Source organism: Lampetra fluviatilis, chromosome 1 (assembly GCF_964198595.1).
Source record: "Lampetra fluviatilis chromosome 1, kcLamFluv1.1, whole genome shotgun sequence".
Taxonomy (NCBI): domain Eukaryota; kingdom Metazoa; phylum Chordata; class Hyperoartia; order Petromyzontiformes; family Petromyzontidae; genus Lampetra; species Lampetra fluviatilis.
In genome coordinates this window covers 29,758,116-29,774,831 of record NC_136275.1, presented here as the reverse complement: position 1 = coordinate 29,774,831, position 16,716 = coordinate 29,758,116, and the positions used below count along the sequence as shown (strand labels likewise).

At 47.2% G+C, this 16,716-nt stretch overlaps 1 protein-coding gene across 1 annotated transcript in view; it reads right to left on the bottom strand.

Moving 5' to 3' along the window:
• Window positions 1-6,570: 6,570 nt before the first annotated feature.
• The window catches only part of VWA3A (von Willebrand factor A domain containing 3A), a 167,385-nt gene continuing 157,239 nt past the window's right edge, over window positions 6,571-16,716 (bottom strand). Inside the window, 6 exon segments of the mRNA XM_078860424.1 lie at window positions 6,571-7,127; window positions 9,599-9,660; window positions 10,291-10,388; window positions 10,779-10,908; window positions 11,571-11,725; window positions 15,990-16,134. Of these exon segments, the coding sequence (XP_078716550.1) occupies window positions 7,024-7,127; window positions 9,599-9,660; window positions 10,291-10,388; window positions 10,779-10,908; window positions 11,571-11,725; window positions 15,990-16,134 (694 nt within the window). The 3' untranslated portion in view covers window positions 6,571-7,023.

The following is a 16,716-nucleotide window of genomic DNA, read 5'->3' as shown; positions in this document are numbered from 1 at the left end:
ATACAGTAAAACCCGGAAAGACACCACACACACCACACACCCCCTACAGCACCAACACGGGGGGAGGTTCTCATCATCGCTCGCCACGAATGAGCGCCACCGCCTGGAATCGAACTTGGCAGGGAACGGGGTTCTTGGTGGCGGCCGCGGCGGCGGAGCGCAGCGCTTGCAAATATCGCATTATATCGTCATCACATTATCATCGTCATCACATTATCATCGTCATCGCATTGTCATCGCATCATATCGCATTAGCATTATTGCATTATTATGGCATTAATATTGCATTATTATTGCATTATCGTTGCATTATTATTGCATTATTATTGCATTATCGGGATCGCATTATTATCATCGTTATCGCATTATCACCATCGCATTATTATCATTATCGCCGGCAATGAAAGTGCCACAGAACCTCTCAAGAGTCGTGCTTCTCAAGAGGACCTCTGGGGGTTGAGTCCGTACGCATTTGGTAACCCAAATGCGTGGCTTGCGTATGGGGGGGTCTACTGACAACGTACGCATAGGAAGGGGGGGTGAAGCCTCGATAATAATTTGTCTACATTGGCCTTCAAATGTTAGATAGTCCGGCTTAAACACGTTAATATGATTCATCCTTGATCGTTCTGCGTGGATTAAACATCGGCCGTTCTATAGGATTCGGGGGGGGGGGGGTGTAAAAAGTCCGCGTGCCTACAGGGAGGGGGGAGGGGTCAAGTTTTGACAGATTTTTGCGTTCGTACTAAATGGATGGCCCCTAACGTGATAACAATGTCCCGGGTGTTCTTTTTGTACTCGAGGTGAAATTATATCATACGCGAGAGTCATCGGTGAATAATCAACGTGTGTGAATCTGCCAATGTAAAATAACTACGATTTAAAAATGTTAATCCTCATGGTAACCTAGAACGATATCAAAGACCTTTCTAAACTCATTGATCTTAAACAATGTGGTTTTGAAGTGTCCGTTGATTTTTTTTATTCGCTTGCAGTTATTAACCAGTTAAGTTATACCTCACAAAATGGACAATTCGAATATTGACCTTCATTATTCCTACATTTATTTCTCAGAACTACGTTGGGTCAGGCAAGGGGGGTAACACTCGGTAGAACCACTGACCTTAGAGGATACCTTGTGGTGTATCGTCATCATCACCGCACCACAACAGGTCATAAGTAGAACGCTGGTGCGAGTCACATGAGTGGGAAATGCATTTTCCGAGGAGCAAATGTTTAACGTGGCTCGAAATTGTAAGGCACGCGTGTTCTCTTTGTGTATGAATGTTTAAAGGCTCTTAGATAAGTTGTAACGGTCCAGTGGGCAGGCAAAAGAAATGAGCGCCACAGTGGCTATGAGATGTTAACTCCCTCGCCTGGTATACAAGGAGATCGTGGGCTAGATCCCGACAATGACGCCTGGATATTTGGAGTTTGCATGTCTCTCTCTCAGTGATCGCGTGGATTTTTCTCCGGGTCCTCCGGTTTTTCCCTCCACATTTAGAATCAACATCACACGTTTAGAGTATTTGGCTGCTATACATTTCCACACGATAAGCCACTTCGTTGAGCGATCATTTGTGATAGCCAGGTCACTTCTGAAAAAGAGCTAAATAGCTTAGTGGGCCTTACCTGGTGAAATAAAAAATAATCTTGAATATGTTTATTCATAGGTGAGTGATTACCACGATCAACACCTTCGTGGTGGTGAGATGTTAACTCCCTCTCATGGTATACAGTAGGTCGTTAGTTCGATCCCGACCCTGACACCTGCTGTATATTTGGAGTTTTCGTGTCTCTCTTCCGGTGGTCGCGTGGATTTTTCTCTGGATCCTCAGTTTTTCCCTCCACATTTAGAAACAACATATTTGGGCTGCTATAGATTACCTCACAAGCCACTTCGTTGAGCAATCATTTGTGGCCGGGTCGCTTCTGAAAAAGAGCTACATAGCTCAGTGGGGCCTTACCTGGTAAAATAAAAAAAAATAGATAAATAGCTTTCCCCCATTCAGTTGGAACATTTATGCACGAACAGTCCGTAACTCATTTTCCACTCTAGTCAGTCGGCCTTCCAAACCAAGCCGCGGGCGCGGAAAGCCGTGACTCCGGTGGCACGACGAGCACACTCACATTTACATTTCTAACAGGTTTTTTTCTTCTCTTTCCTTTCATTCCTTAATAAACAGAAAATTGCTTCCCGAGTTTTGCCGCTTTGGTGGCTACGCGCACACCTGCACGCCAGTGACACGTGGCGCGGCAGGTGGTTTCTGTGCTTGTGTTCAATGATCCACACAGAGACAAAGATCCCCCGTGTAGCTTTAACAGACTTTTTGGGCAAGTACGGATTTGCAACACAGGACCTCTAGTTAGCATGGTTGGCTACGTACGGTGCAAAAGAAGTTCACCATAAAGTAATTAAATACGACGTTAAAGGGGGAGTCATAAATTGGGTTATTGCTGTATTAACTATAAGGTGTAATATTTGCGTGACGCCGCCGGCCGTCGAACATATAGCAACAAAGATTAATCGTAAATGTACAATGTATCACGGAGATAGTCATAAACAGTAATTGCGTTAAAGACAAATCCCTTCAATATAATGGTCTCGATATAGGTATTTCAAGGTGGAAATGTGATGCTGTTTAAATATTGAATCAATTTATATCATCTTTTCAGATGAGAAATAGATTTTTTTTTTCAAGAGAAATGACTTCTGTGAAGCAGCGTGTGCCCTTTATGGATGGTACGTGAGCACTGGGAATGCAACAAGTCCAGCACGATGCTAAGAGCACCGCACGCCTCCCTTACACGGGGGAGGCTAAACGCACAGTCCCGGGGGGTAGGCAGCATCATTAATGTCGCTAGAGTGGAGCGCGGCCAGTGCATGTTAGTGACACGTGAAGAACAATCTGCTCAAATCAATCTTCGCTGTGGCCTTCGCGGTTTCGCATTATACGCTCTCGTGTGTAAATGGATCGTTGATATTTTGTCATCTTTGCCGTTTATTTTAACAACTCGAAAATCAATGTTTGCCGTTTAATTTATGATCGGCTGGTTAGCCGCTGGGGTTAGAGTGACTGATCCGTTTGGGCTGCAAGGTTGAAACATCCCTGGGGTGGTGATTGTGATGACTGTTGTAACACGAAGCAACAGATGAGCCGAATGTACTCTGCTGCTCTACGAACGCAGCTCTTGCTGCTGCTGCTGCTACCATCAACGAGGGAGGAAGATAATTGCCATTGGTGCCATTGCTGCTGCACAGGGCGCTATCAGTATGCATGCGCGTTGTGAGTGGCATTTCGAAATGCGTGACCCTTATCCACATTGTGGAAGGGTAGAATAACTCGGAGGATCGTTTTAAGCTGCAGATGATGACGATGATGGTGTGGGATGTTTGACGACGTGTCATCTTTGCGACTACCCGCGAGAGACGGCCCATGATGATGCGATTCAATACCCTGCACCGAATGGCAAATTCATCATGTCATCCGCAACAACTGTGGATAGCAGTGATATTTGGGGATGCAACGAAAACTTTTTAATCTTAAAATAATTTTAAGCTGCAAAAAGGGTCACAACTTATCATTGCAAATCAAAAAAACGTAACCGTATGCAAATTTCATAATTTACAGTGAATTGACCAGCCTGGCGGCACTGTGAGTAGCGCGTTCGACTCGTGATCGAGTTCAAATTGAACCCCGAGGGTTGACTCAGCCCATCGACTATCTGGTCGATAAAGATGCATTCCAATTTGTGAGAGGTCAAACGTAATAACTTGACGGAGCGAATCGCATTTGCCACAGGAGTAAGGAACTTCCACGAGGGGTTCCGTTGTTGTCAAGGAGATGTGCACCATCATGTTGAATGTGAATGTTCATTTGAACAAGAAGACAATGACTTTTCTTGTTTGTTTTTATTCAACCCGAATCAACAGTCATGACAGAAGGCACGTCAACATACGGGTCTGTTCTCCTACAACGCGGTGGTAGTTGCGTTCCTGAAGAACACCGCATGATGGAAAAATCGCGTTATAATAAACTATATAATATAGGGTAAAGCAACAGTCTGCAGTAACACGTGAGATGTGTACACAGGCCGAACAGACTGAGGTGTGTGGTTAGCATCCAGCAGCATCCCAATGCCTTGTGTTATGCTACGCCAAGGTAGCCGTTACGACCGCATATTCCTACTCACGCGACGTAGTTCCGTTCACTCGATTTGCGTTATATCCAAGTCGCATCCGCATTGTAAAATGCATTTCCCTAATACATTTGTCGCGTTATGTCCAATTCGCCTTATGAAAACAACACTCGGTGTTAGAGGAAAACTACGAGTAAAACTTTGCATGTCCAGGGAGTGCGCCCTGAGTAGTTCATTCTCCCCAAATACCGGGTTCGAGAAGAAAATTACCTTTAAATAATGAACCAACGTCAGCGTGTAGAAGGATATCTTGTGCTTTTGTCCATTCTTTACAATATTCCGGAAAAGCACGCATACGGACCACAAAATGCACTATATCGTGCGCGAATCGTCGACCATCAACCGAATCGGGACAGGGCATGGCCGACGCGGCCACCTGATGCACAAACGGCCCATCAAAGATTCGGCGGCCTGCGAGAGTGCGGCCACGAATCCCAAAACCATCGACAGCATCGTAAACACTCTGCCGCTGCTGCTGTATTCACTCCTTTAAAAGAGAAATGGACGAGATCCACTCTACTTCTTAATAGACAATTGAGTGGATAACAATTCTAAAATTACATCTCTAATCTGCTGCCTTTAATTAATACGAAAGAAGACGATATCATATATGTTTTGTGCGCACGACATCGTGGTAATTTTCACAATACGCCATGAGCTCAACCAGGGGCATGTACACAGCAAATGTAATGTGGTATCTCCGAGCGACCAGCAGCATCGCAACCCTGAATGTGCCCCCCTTTTAATAATATATTTCAGCAGTAGCAAGGCAACATTGTGTTTGTGTACAGCACCGGTGTTAGCCTCATTATAAACAGCACTGCTCCGTTACCTTCACCATTATGACTCTACCTATTGCTGGTAATGGAATGGGTGTGGGGGAAAGGGGGGAGTCAAGGATGGGTGATACATCTGGCAGGGTTTTTCCAAATGACAGTTTCCCAGCGTATAAACATCACATCTGCTGGACCTTAACCTTGACCCACTCACTTGCCAAATTTCTGGGAAAAAAATTGTTTACCAGGTAAGGTCCACTGAGCTATGTAGCTCTTTTTCAGAAGCGACCTGCTATCACAAGTGATAGCTCAACGAAGTAGCTTATCACATGGGAATTTATATCAGCCAAATACTCTAACCGCACGTTGATTTTAAATGTGGAGGAAAAAATAACAGAGGACCCGGAGAAAAATCCACGCGACCACGGGGAGAGACACGCAAACTCCAAATATACAGGCGTCAGGGTCGGGATCGAACCCACGACCTGCATACCAGGCAAGTAGTTAGCATCTCGCCAACATGGAGCCCATCGAACGCTGACTTCCAATTAGTTGAAATTACCTATAAGCGCACGCGTTATTGTGTTGTTGCTCATAATTAATTTGAAGGCTTTTTAAAATATATATTTCAGGAGAACCATAATCTTATCAGTGGGTGATACATAGTAATGGTTAAATCGTGCCCATTAGGGTGATTGGCAGGGCTATAATAAGCATGACGTATAATCTTATCGTTTGAGTAATTGTCTCTTTATTTAATACTCTATAAGCAACAACAAAAAAGACCTGTCAGGTGCAATTAACAATTTCAGAATAAAATTTTAAAATTTCATGCCTCTTAAATGTCTTACAATTTAGACGTGCGTAACCTCGAATATTACTTGAGAGCTCGCTGTTGGTTTCTTAATTGTCCAATGCGATGGACACTGTTTGGTAAAGAGTAACTGCATTGAGGTGCAATATTAAAACAATAAACGCAATCTGTGTGTGGATGTTAACATGACTAGACGGTTGTGAGATTGCCGGTGTGGTCATGTCATATGTTTTGGACAATCAAGAAGGCCGTGCTTATCTAAACACATTTTTAGATTTTACCAGATAAGGCCAACTGAGCTATAGAGCTTTTTTTTCAGAAGCGACCTGACCATCACAAATGATAGCTCAACAAAGTGGCTTAACACGTGGACATTTTTCGCAGCCAAATACTCTTAAATGCACGTTGATTCTCAATGTGGAGGGAAAAACCGGAGGACCAGGAGAAAAATCCATGTGACCATGGGGAGAACATGCAAACACTCCAAATACAGGTAGTCCCCGAGTTACGATGGTCCGATATTTCGATCTTACGATGGCGATAGCGATATGACAAAATTGCCATGAACAACCTAACATCGTTCAAGTATGCAGACGACGGACATAATCTTGGTGAGTACAGTACAATGATACGTTACGATACGTTCAATGCATGTATGATACGTAGCTTTAGCGATTTCATTTTAGGGTTACCACGATACGATACGTTCAATGCATGTTAAAAGTTTTTATATAGATAGGATTGTTTCCTGAAAAAACTTTCTATTAAATTGCAGTTCATATAGGTAGGCTAATAATTTACCTGTTTTTTTTACTTTACATTTTACTGTGCAATACAGTATTGTAATTAATAAATACATACCGTATATAGTTTATACAATACGGTACTGTAAATTGCTCTGTTTTGCTAAATTATCACCATTCTTTAAGACTCCTGGGTAGGCTAGGCCATCTTCGACTTACGATATTTTCTATTTACGATGGGGTCGTCGTAACGCATCTCCATTGTAAGTAGAGGACTACCTCTATACAGGCGTCAGGGTCGGAATCGAACCCACGACCTCCCATATACCAGGCGAGGGAGCTAACATCTTGCCACCGCGGCGCCCTACGTGTAGTACACACACGCACAAAACACGAAAACAAATTTACAAATGTACATGAACCTGCCGTGAGCCTTACGTGTGCGCTGGGAGAGATGGATCTATATATAGATGGTGTGGGTTTGCAGAAATCAATGTGTGACTTGATTTTCATGCCGGGTGACCTTCGGAGACTCCACCTTTCTTGCCCCCCGTCCCCTCCCAGACGCTTCCTTCTGTGGATTGACACAGCCCTCTGTGATGGCTGTACAGAGAAAAACGGTTTCATGCATACACAACAGCCACCATTCGCCACAAAGTGGTGGTGATGTCATCGCAGCGCCTGTGCCAGGCGAGGTCCCAGGCTAGGTCCCAGGCTAATGCATACACGACAAAGACCCCCCGTATAACCTGAACAGGTTTTTGAGGCAAACGCTGTTAGCGAGCACCTATGAAGGCTGGCATGGCACAAGGGAGTGGGAGGTCAGAACCACGCTCGACCACCTTTGTCTCTCCAGTGACGATGTTTACACACTGCACCAGGTACCCAGTTGAGGCTGATTCGACCCAGGGGAGGCCCAGAACCGGTTCAAATATTCACCAGTTTATGGTGAGCGGGAATTATTAGTGAGTGGGAATTGAACTTGGGTCGCTGGGTTTGTAGCACAGCGTGCTAACCATTGCTCCGACACTCCCCACAAAGAGAAGGAATACGCATACACACAAAAATACAGTATTGCTCTTTTCAGGGCGGTAACTTTTGATTTTCTGCACGGATTGTGACATCGCGAAAACATGAGTGTCAGGATGCATTTATCGAGCAGTGGATAGACGACAATGACGATGCTGATGGTTGAATGCTACTATATTGGCTGAAAGGCCAATCTGCTTTGTATCCTTGATCTCCGCAGGCAAAACTAAATGCGAGATACATTTTATATTAATGCATGGGAAGGCGACCATGAAGCAACGCAGTCACGTGGTCAACCAGATGCTGTCCATCCCATGAGAGAGGTGTTATGACGATATCAAAACAGAATGAGGTGAAAAGCCATTGTGAACATCAACGGTTTCCCAAATACTATAGAGTAAAAGCTGGGTATAATGGGAGCAATGGGGGCGCTATGGTGGCGAGATGTTAACTCCCTCGCCTGGTATGCAGGAGATCGTGGGTCCGATCAGAACCCTGACGCCTGCTGTATATTTGGAGCTTGCGTGTCTCTCGGTGGTCCTGTGGATTTTTCTCCAGGTGCTTTCGAGTATTTGGCTGCTATACATTTCCACGTGATAGGCCACTTCATTCAGCTATCATTTGTGGCCAGGTCACTTCTGAAAAAAGAGATATATAGCTCAGTGGGGCCTTAGCTGGTAAAATAAAAATACAGTAGTTTAGTTTTAACACACTTGACTGTGAGTTCCATTTGGGATGTTCGTTCAATCCCTTGTAAGTGTTTCTGTTGTGTGTAGAAGGGCCTTGTGTGCATGTATGTGTGCGTGCGTGGATGACGCGCGCGATTCATTGCCACGCTGCCTCATGTGCAGCCTCGATCATCGCCGCCTGGCAAACGTAACGTTAATACGACAGGCGGTCCCCGCTTTTACGTCACAACGCGTTCCTTGAAACCTCGTCGTCGTAAATCAGACCCTTATTTTCCCCACAGACGGTAGAAACAGTGGATACATCACTAGCCGATGTGTTTTTCCTTTTATCAGCCGCATCTAACAGGGTTTAATTGGTAATCGTCCACAAAAAACACTCGGGAAGAACAAAAGCTCCACGCCAAATCACATCGGAAACCCGACCCACAGACTCCGTTTCAATGCGTTCGGAGTTGTGTCAGAAGATGTGTCGTAAGTCAAGTTTCTGCGTCATAAATCTATCGACGGTGGCGTTATAAAAACGTCGTAGATGTGGATCTTCGTAAATCAGACCGCCTGTATTTGTTTTTTCCGAGGGACATGACATGACCAGCAGTAAATCTGAAACTGCGGGGTAATGAGCCGAGCGAGACACATTGGGCTTTTACTGCATGACACAGTTACTTCGACTAAAGCTAATCATGAGCATCGTTGCACATTAACTATAACCAGATCAGATAACTCCATACTCTTTGGTTCTTTCGGTAAAGTCAGATAACTCCAGTTATGGAGGCGTTTGTTGAGTGCATTTTTCAGAAGGGTGGTCGCTGAAAATGCATGACGATCTTCTTTTCACAGTCTCAGGCCATCTCAGATAGCCTCCGAGGATATAAACGTCCACATTGGACACTCATGAACAGAGTTGGTGAGACATCATCCCAATGTATGACCCACAGAGGTTGTGGAATTGTTGGCACTGGATCTGGCTGCTTTCCCCCAGACTCGTTCTCTCTCTCTCTCCGAAAGTGAATAAAAACTGTGCGTGTTTTTTAAATTCCTATTGTTAAAACGCAATTAAATGCAAGGAGATGCACTTTCAACGAAGTTCATTTGAATAAAGTACGCCTACTAAAAAAAAGTGAATTGTACATATGCGCGTTGAACTTCTTTCGCACCGTACGTAGGCAACCGTGCTAATCAGGGGGGAAGGACAAACAAGTAAACGCAAAAGCCGTTTTAAAGAAATTAGTTTTCAATCTCGATTTAAAAGTGGCTTCCCAGCAAAATGAACACTGCGTAATATTCACTGCATATGTGTGTGCATGTTAAGTGGTATTTGCGTGTATCTGTTGTGTATATCAGCATTACCTGTGTGCGCATGTCAATCCTTAGCCGGGGTTTCATTTGTCCGTCTCTCGTGCAGAAGGACTCTGCATCACAACAGCCAGACACAGGTCACCACCGCACAGCAGAAACACTGCAACGCGAGCAGCGAAGCCAGAGATGGCAGCTTTCTTAATTGTATCGCTTATGCGACCTATTGTGTACAGTGATAACAATGTTTTTTTATAAGGCGTCATTCATACAAAATGGCATCTCACGATGCAATAATACGAATGTGTAGCACGTGTACGCATCCAAACCCTACACCGACGATTAGCGCGATTGGCTGTGTACGGTGCAAAAAAAGTTCAACGTGCATACAAGAAGTCAAGAAAAGCAAAAAAATAACCAAACAAGACACGGAGGACACCCAGGCCAAGGTCAACTCAATTAAAGGCCAAAGTAATCCATAAGGTGTTTAAATGGGACTTAAATAATAGAAGGCAGAGCCCATCCCGAGGGTACACGGCGAATTAGGACGACTGCCCCAGGCCCCGCACTTTGGGGGGCCCCCGCGCGCTTCAACGGCACGGTGGTGTAAGATGGAACACTTCCGGTTTAGTTCGATGGCGTTGGGGGGGGGACCCACATGGTGGGATTTTCCCCCATGCCCGGGTGGACGCCACAGTGCCACGTGTGACGTGTGCGTCCGTGCACGTGTCCACGCGTTTGCTCACTGAAAGTCGCGCGCCTGGGTGAGGTGTGCACGCGCGCGGGCAATCTCGTCGGCCAGCCTCCTGAGGTCGTCTCCCTCGAACGCCGGCAGGATGGGATCCTAGGCCAACACGGAGAGAGAGGGGTGGGTGGTGGTGGGGACGGTGGCAATTAGGGTCTGGGCAGCTGGGGATTTACAGCGCCACTGACCTGATGATCTCACGATTCTCGTAGCTTTCCGGTTGTGTACACAGGACATTACCAACGCACACTGAACAGCATTAAAAGTATTTGGCTGCAATACATTTCCACGTGATGATAACCCACTTCGTTGGCCAGGTTGCTTCTGAAAAAGAGCTACATGTAGCTCAGTGGGCCTTACCCTGGTAAAATAAAAATACAAAGTTTGGTTCATTGATATTATTTTGGATGCGTAAGACGCGCACGATGACGAGCGTAGACGCGCGAACATCATCGTCGTCGTCGTCACGTGCCGCCACCGAGCTCTCACGTGTTCGTCGCTGAAGCCTCCGGCGAACATGCGGTGAGCGGCCAGTTGGGCGTCCGGCGCGGGGGCCGGCCACGAGTGGAATCGGCCGCCTGAGCCCACGGCCAGCCTACGCAGGAAGTGGCGCGCACACCTGGAGGGTGGGAGGAGGGGCACAGATGCAGTGCCCGCATCGGCTACAGCACCCACATCGCTCACATCACCCGCATCGCTCACATCACCCGCATCGCTCACATCACCCACATCGCACAAATCAACCACATCGCTCACATCACCCGCATCGCACAAATCAACCACATCACCCACATCGTTCACAATGCTCACATCGCTCCATAACACTCACAATGCTCACAATGCTCACATCATCCACATCACCGACAATACCGTGAACACATCCTGCGTCTTCGGCCAGGTAGCTTAGCGGTAGAGCGAGCGGCTCGCAATCGAAAGGTTGCGAGTTTCAATTCTTGGTTGGAGGCTGACTCGGCCCATTATATCTGCAGGGTCATGAAAGTGAGAACCACATTGTGGGGAAGTCAACAGTGGTTGTGCTGTGTATAGACTCGCCCCCCTGAACCATAGGAATGGGGAATTTCCACGCCACCATAGGAATGAGGACTTTTCACCACCGCCTTAGGGCTGTAAAACAGGAAAATTCACTTCGACTTGGACCAATGCATTCGGCTCGGGACATTTTAGCCCAAATTCCACAACGAGGAAGGTGTAGACAACAACCCATGCAGGGAGCGGAGTTACAGTCGGGGTAGCGGTGGGGGCAGGAGGATCCACACGTACGGATCGTGGCAGTGGTAGGCGACGGTGTGGATGGTCATGGAGCCGTGCTCCCCGCCGAGGCGTTTCGCTTCTTGCAGGACCAGGTCTCCGCTTGTGTCCGGGCGGCCGTCCGACACCACGTAGAGTCCCCGCACGCCCTCCTGGGAGAATGCCGCCTGCGGATGCGCGCACCACCAATGGGCGTGGAACGGATTGAGCGGCGCGGCTGCCGTGCGCTTCGTCGCGATCCGGCGGTGGGTTTTGCCATTTCACCGCGGCCGGCAATCGGACCCAGAGAATATTTATTTTGGCGGAGCTGGCAGAATGCTAAATTTTCATAACGGCAACGTCACTGCGCATCGCAATGAGCAGTGCATCTCGTTTATTGCCGCTTTCAAAAACCGAGAAAGGGCACACGCGCGCGATGCGGAAGGCATGGCAGTCGTCTTCTCTCATGCACAGCTGTGCCAGCGCAATCAGCGTTGCACACTTGGTGCCCGGGGAATGCGGCCAGCATGAAAATGGTGGGATATACGGCAGCGTCGCTGGTTGTGAATCCGCCTCCCTCCCCCATCGCAGGTCGCGGTGCTCGCTGTGCCTGTGGAGCCAGCCAGGCCCGATGCCTAAATGATGCCATGCGGTCAGCACCGGGCATGGGTGCTGACTGGCAGCCTGCTAATAGCAATACCCCGCCATTCGCCACTTAAGTGACGGTGATGTCGCCACGGCGCCTGTGCCAGGCCAGGTGCACTTTGAGGCCACATGATTTATTGAAGGCTCGCTGATGGCAGGTCACGGGGACAGACCCAGCAGGTGCCATGGGTTGACTACCTGAGATGACTACTGGCAGATGCACCAGCTGTACCCCCTACAACAACAACCGCCATTCGCCACTAAGTGGTGGTGATGTTACCAGGGCGCTTGTGCCAGGCTATGTGCACTACACACTGACTTGTGATACAAGCACTCCCGTCTATAACGACATCGCACCACGACCCCCCCTCCCCGCTGGGTGTAATTGCTTTGAGCAATGCGTAGCTTTGCTGGGTCGGTAACATTTGAAGAAAGGATAATGAATGAATGAATGTATAAAGGAAGGGTGGGGGGGGATATGCCATAAACGCTTTTTGTAGAGAGAGAGGATCGTGGCAGATGTCACGGGTTTTTCAAAAGCGCAAAAAAAACAAGAGTAGGTTTTCGTCACAATTTAAAAAAATTAGGCATTCTTTACGCACGAACGCACGTTCGGTTGGGCAAGTCAATGGCTGTGGATGCGTGCGTTGTTAATGATTGTTGTACAGGCAACACCGCAACGTCAATTCACCGCCCATGCTTCTTTCCTCCTGAAAATGGATTTGAATCTTTTAGTACTATCAGCCGTTGGGCTTTCCAATCCCAAAATATGAATTCACTTTTTTTAAATGAGGGAAGGCTGCTCAAGGAGCCCTGAAGGTCGGTGGACTAAACGAACGTTACCCGTACGTGGAGAGATGAAAGGTCTACTTATTTATTTTATCGTACAGTTTGATTCTCCTGTAACGCTGCGTGTTGTTTTCATGATGCTAATTGGGTATAATGCAATGAACGTATTTGGGAACGCATTTTTTTACAACACGGATGGTGAATTGTATATAACGCAATTGAACGAACGGAATTACATTGCGCGAGTAGGAATAAGCGGTCGTACGGCTGCCTCGGCGCAGCATCACAAAAGGCATTGGGATGCTGCTGGATGCTTCTAGATGCTACCCACGCGCCTCAGTCTTTTTCCGGAGTTCTTATGCATTTCTCACGTGTTATCCCGGACTGTGCTTTACTCCGATATTAAATATTTCATTATAACGCGATTTTTCCATAACGCACTGTTCTTCAGAAACACAACTACCGCGTTGCAGGAGATCAAACTGGACATAGCAATAATGCATTTTTGCGGTCGTCTGGAATGCTCTTCCTTCCGATATTAGGAAGCCACTGGAGCACTTTTAAATCATCTAGATTGAAACTCAGATCCTTAGAACTGCTTTTTGTGTTTAGTTTGTTGTCCTTTCCCGGCCCCTGCACCTCCTATTATCAAGGTTGGCTAAGTACGTTTGTGGAAGAAGTGCAACGTACAAACATGCATATGTATGAGGGTATGATTAACATAATTAACATAGATAAATGTGTTACCATGCCCTTAAATGACCCCTTCCCAGATCTATGGGGGGGGGGGGAGAGAATGCTTTTGGCTGCAGTTGTGCAACAGCAGAACAAGTTTGGCAGTCACCGTGCATCACTATGAAGAAGAACCCCGGTATGTATACGGGTTTAACTTGTTTACTGGGCTTCGACTTCTTCTTCTTGCGTGTGATGGCAATGTGGTTCAGGAGAGCTGAATACCAATGTCGACGTCTGCTGGCCACGAAAGGGCTCCAGGAGAGAGTTCGTGCAGTTTCGATATTCCAGCATTGAAGCGAAGACTACAAAGGTTTGCTGTGTGTGGAACTTCTTTCGCAACGTACGTTGCCAACCATGCTAATCGAAGGTGCGGTGGGGGGGACAACAAAGTAAACACAAAAAGCAGTTCTAAAGAAATGAATTTGTCAATCTAGAATTAAAAGTGCACAGCTCACAGTAGCTTGCTAATCTCAGGAAGGAAGACCGTTCCAAACAACCGCAGCAGCGCAACTGTTTCATGGTCACAGTCGCACTACCGTAGCATCCCTTTATTTTTCGAAATTTTCTTCAAAGCCTCTCTGTGAAAATCCGTTTGTTCTTTCGAAATGCGTAATGACATTAACGGAGTGACTATACATACTGGGCTGGATGTAAATATTCACTGTTTTACACTTGCCGTCTTCATACGTACTTGTGCAGTAATGCGCATCTTTAAGTGACCGTATGGTTGCATGCATGGGAAACATCTGTGTGTGTGCGTATACGTGCGTGTGTGTGCGTGTGTGCGCGTGTGTGTGCGTCCGCGTGCGTGCGCGTGTGTGTGCACGTATGCATTGAACTGTGAACAGGGGGAGCGGTAGTGAAGTGATTAGCGCGCTGTGCTATGCACCAGTTCGATTCCCGCTCACGGCCAACACCAGTGACCATTCACTGAACCGATCCTAGGCCTCCCTTATGTCACCTTAGCCTCAAATGAGTACTTGGTGCGGTGTGTGAGCATCGCCACGAGGGAGACAAAGGCTGCCGGGCGTGGTGCAGGCCACCCACCCACTCGTGTGCCATGCCGGCCTTCATAGGTGCTTGTGACCAGCACTTGCCCCAGAAATCTGTTAAGGATATACGGGGGATCTTTGTCTTTGTCGAACTGTCAACAGGAGGAGCGGTAGAGGAGTGGCTAGCATGCTGTGCTACGAACCCGGCGACCCGAGTTCGATTCCCACTCACGGCCAACACCAGTGATGATTATCTGGACCAGTCCTGGGCCTCTGTTAGGTCAACTGAGCCTCAAAAATGAGTACCTGGTGCGGTGTGTAAACATCGCAACTGGGAAGACAAAGGTGGCCAGGCGTGGTGCTGGCCACCCACCCCTCGTGTGCCGTGCCGGCTTTCTTAGGTACTCGCTAACAACACTTGACCCAAAAGTCTGTCAAGGCTACACGAGTCTAACAGCACACATTTCATTTCTGATCGTGAACCACAACACTGTTGGCAAATATCCTAATCCGTCCTGGGGGGGTCTGCAATAACCTTATATAAATATCTCGTGCGGCGTGACAATATTAGCACTGGCATGACAAATGTAGTGGTGTCGCGGCGCTGACAGCGCTGCCCTCACAGCTTCACCCTCGCAGCAGTGGCGGCTTTTGGCTGGCCATTGAACAGAGACGGCCACCGTGTGGGGGGCTTTATTATATCGCGAATTTTCCGTAACGCGGTGGTCTTGAGAAACTACCACCGCGTTAATGGAGAACAATGCACATTAGCAATAATGCGCTTCTGCGGCCATCTGGAACGCTCTTCCTTCCGATATGAGGAAGCCACTGGGAGATATGCACTTTTAAATCGTCATCTAGAATCACAAAACTCGTTTCTTTAGAACTAGATTTTTTGCGTTTAGTTTGTTGTACTTACCCTGCAATACAAACGACACTATACACTACACACTACACTACGCTACACTATACACTACGATACACTAAACTACTTTACACCACCACTATATTAAATAGAAAATGTATTTCTTTAGAACTGATTATAGTGTTTAGGTTGTTGTTCTTCCCTCGCAGCTCCGATTAGCGCGGTTGGATACGTATGGTGCGAAATAAGTTAAACATCCATACGTACATACATATGTACGTACATCCCGGGTGATGGGGATACGTCCACCGTCGTTATGTAACACAACTGCTGATGGAAGATACCCGCGACACCGGTTCGCATGGCTCAGAAAACGGGGTGGGGGGCGGGGTCGCACTCCGTGTGGGTGTGTGGATGCGTGCAAACCCGCAGCGCCCCCAGCGTGTCGGTGCCACCGTGCGCCACCAGGGAGGAGACCCAGCGCACGGCGTCGCGGCACGACTCGTCCGTCACCTCGACCGGCCGCTCCTGCCAGCACGCCACGTCGCCCGAGAACCGTATCATGTTGAACCTGCGCACACGCACGCACGCGCAGACACACACACACACAGACACACGCACACAGACACACACATGCACACACACACGTGCAGACAAGCACACAGACACATAACAACCGCCATTCGCCACTAAGTGGCGGTGACGTCAACACGACGTTCGTGGCAGGCTATGTGCACCTTGAGGCCACGTGAAGTGTTGAACGCCCGCTGGCAGGTCACGGGTGTTGTATATGTTGGTTATCAAAATTTGTTATGTTGTATGCGTGCGTGGGTGAAATTATTATGTTGTATATGTGGGTTATGAATATTCAGTGAAAATAATAATAATCAAATGAAATTTGGCCAAATGTGTAATTATCCGGAAATATGTTAATTTATGTAATTATGCACATTTAATTATGCCAATTCGAGAGGTAATCGTAGTAATTATGCGAGTGGGTGTAATTATGATAATGCAAGTCGTTATGATAACCAGACCCCGCCTCGGTGACGAGGGTGGGTTACCGATCGGAATAAGGCAATTAATCGTATGCAGTTATGCAGGTGTGGTGTAAGTATGCAAGATTAACTTAGATTAACTCGGCATCGTTGTC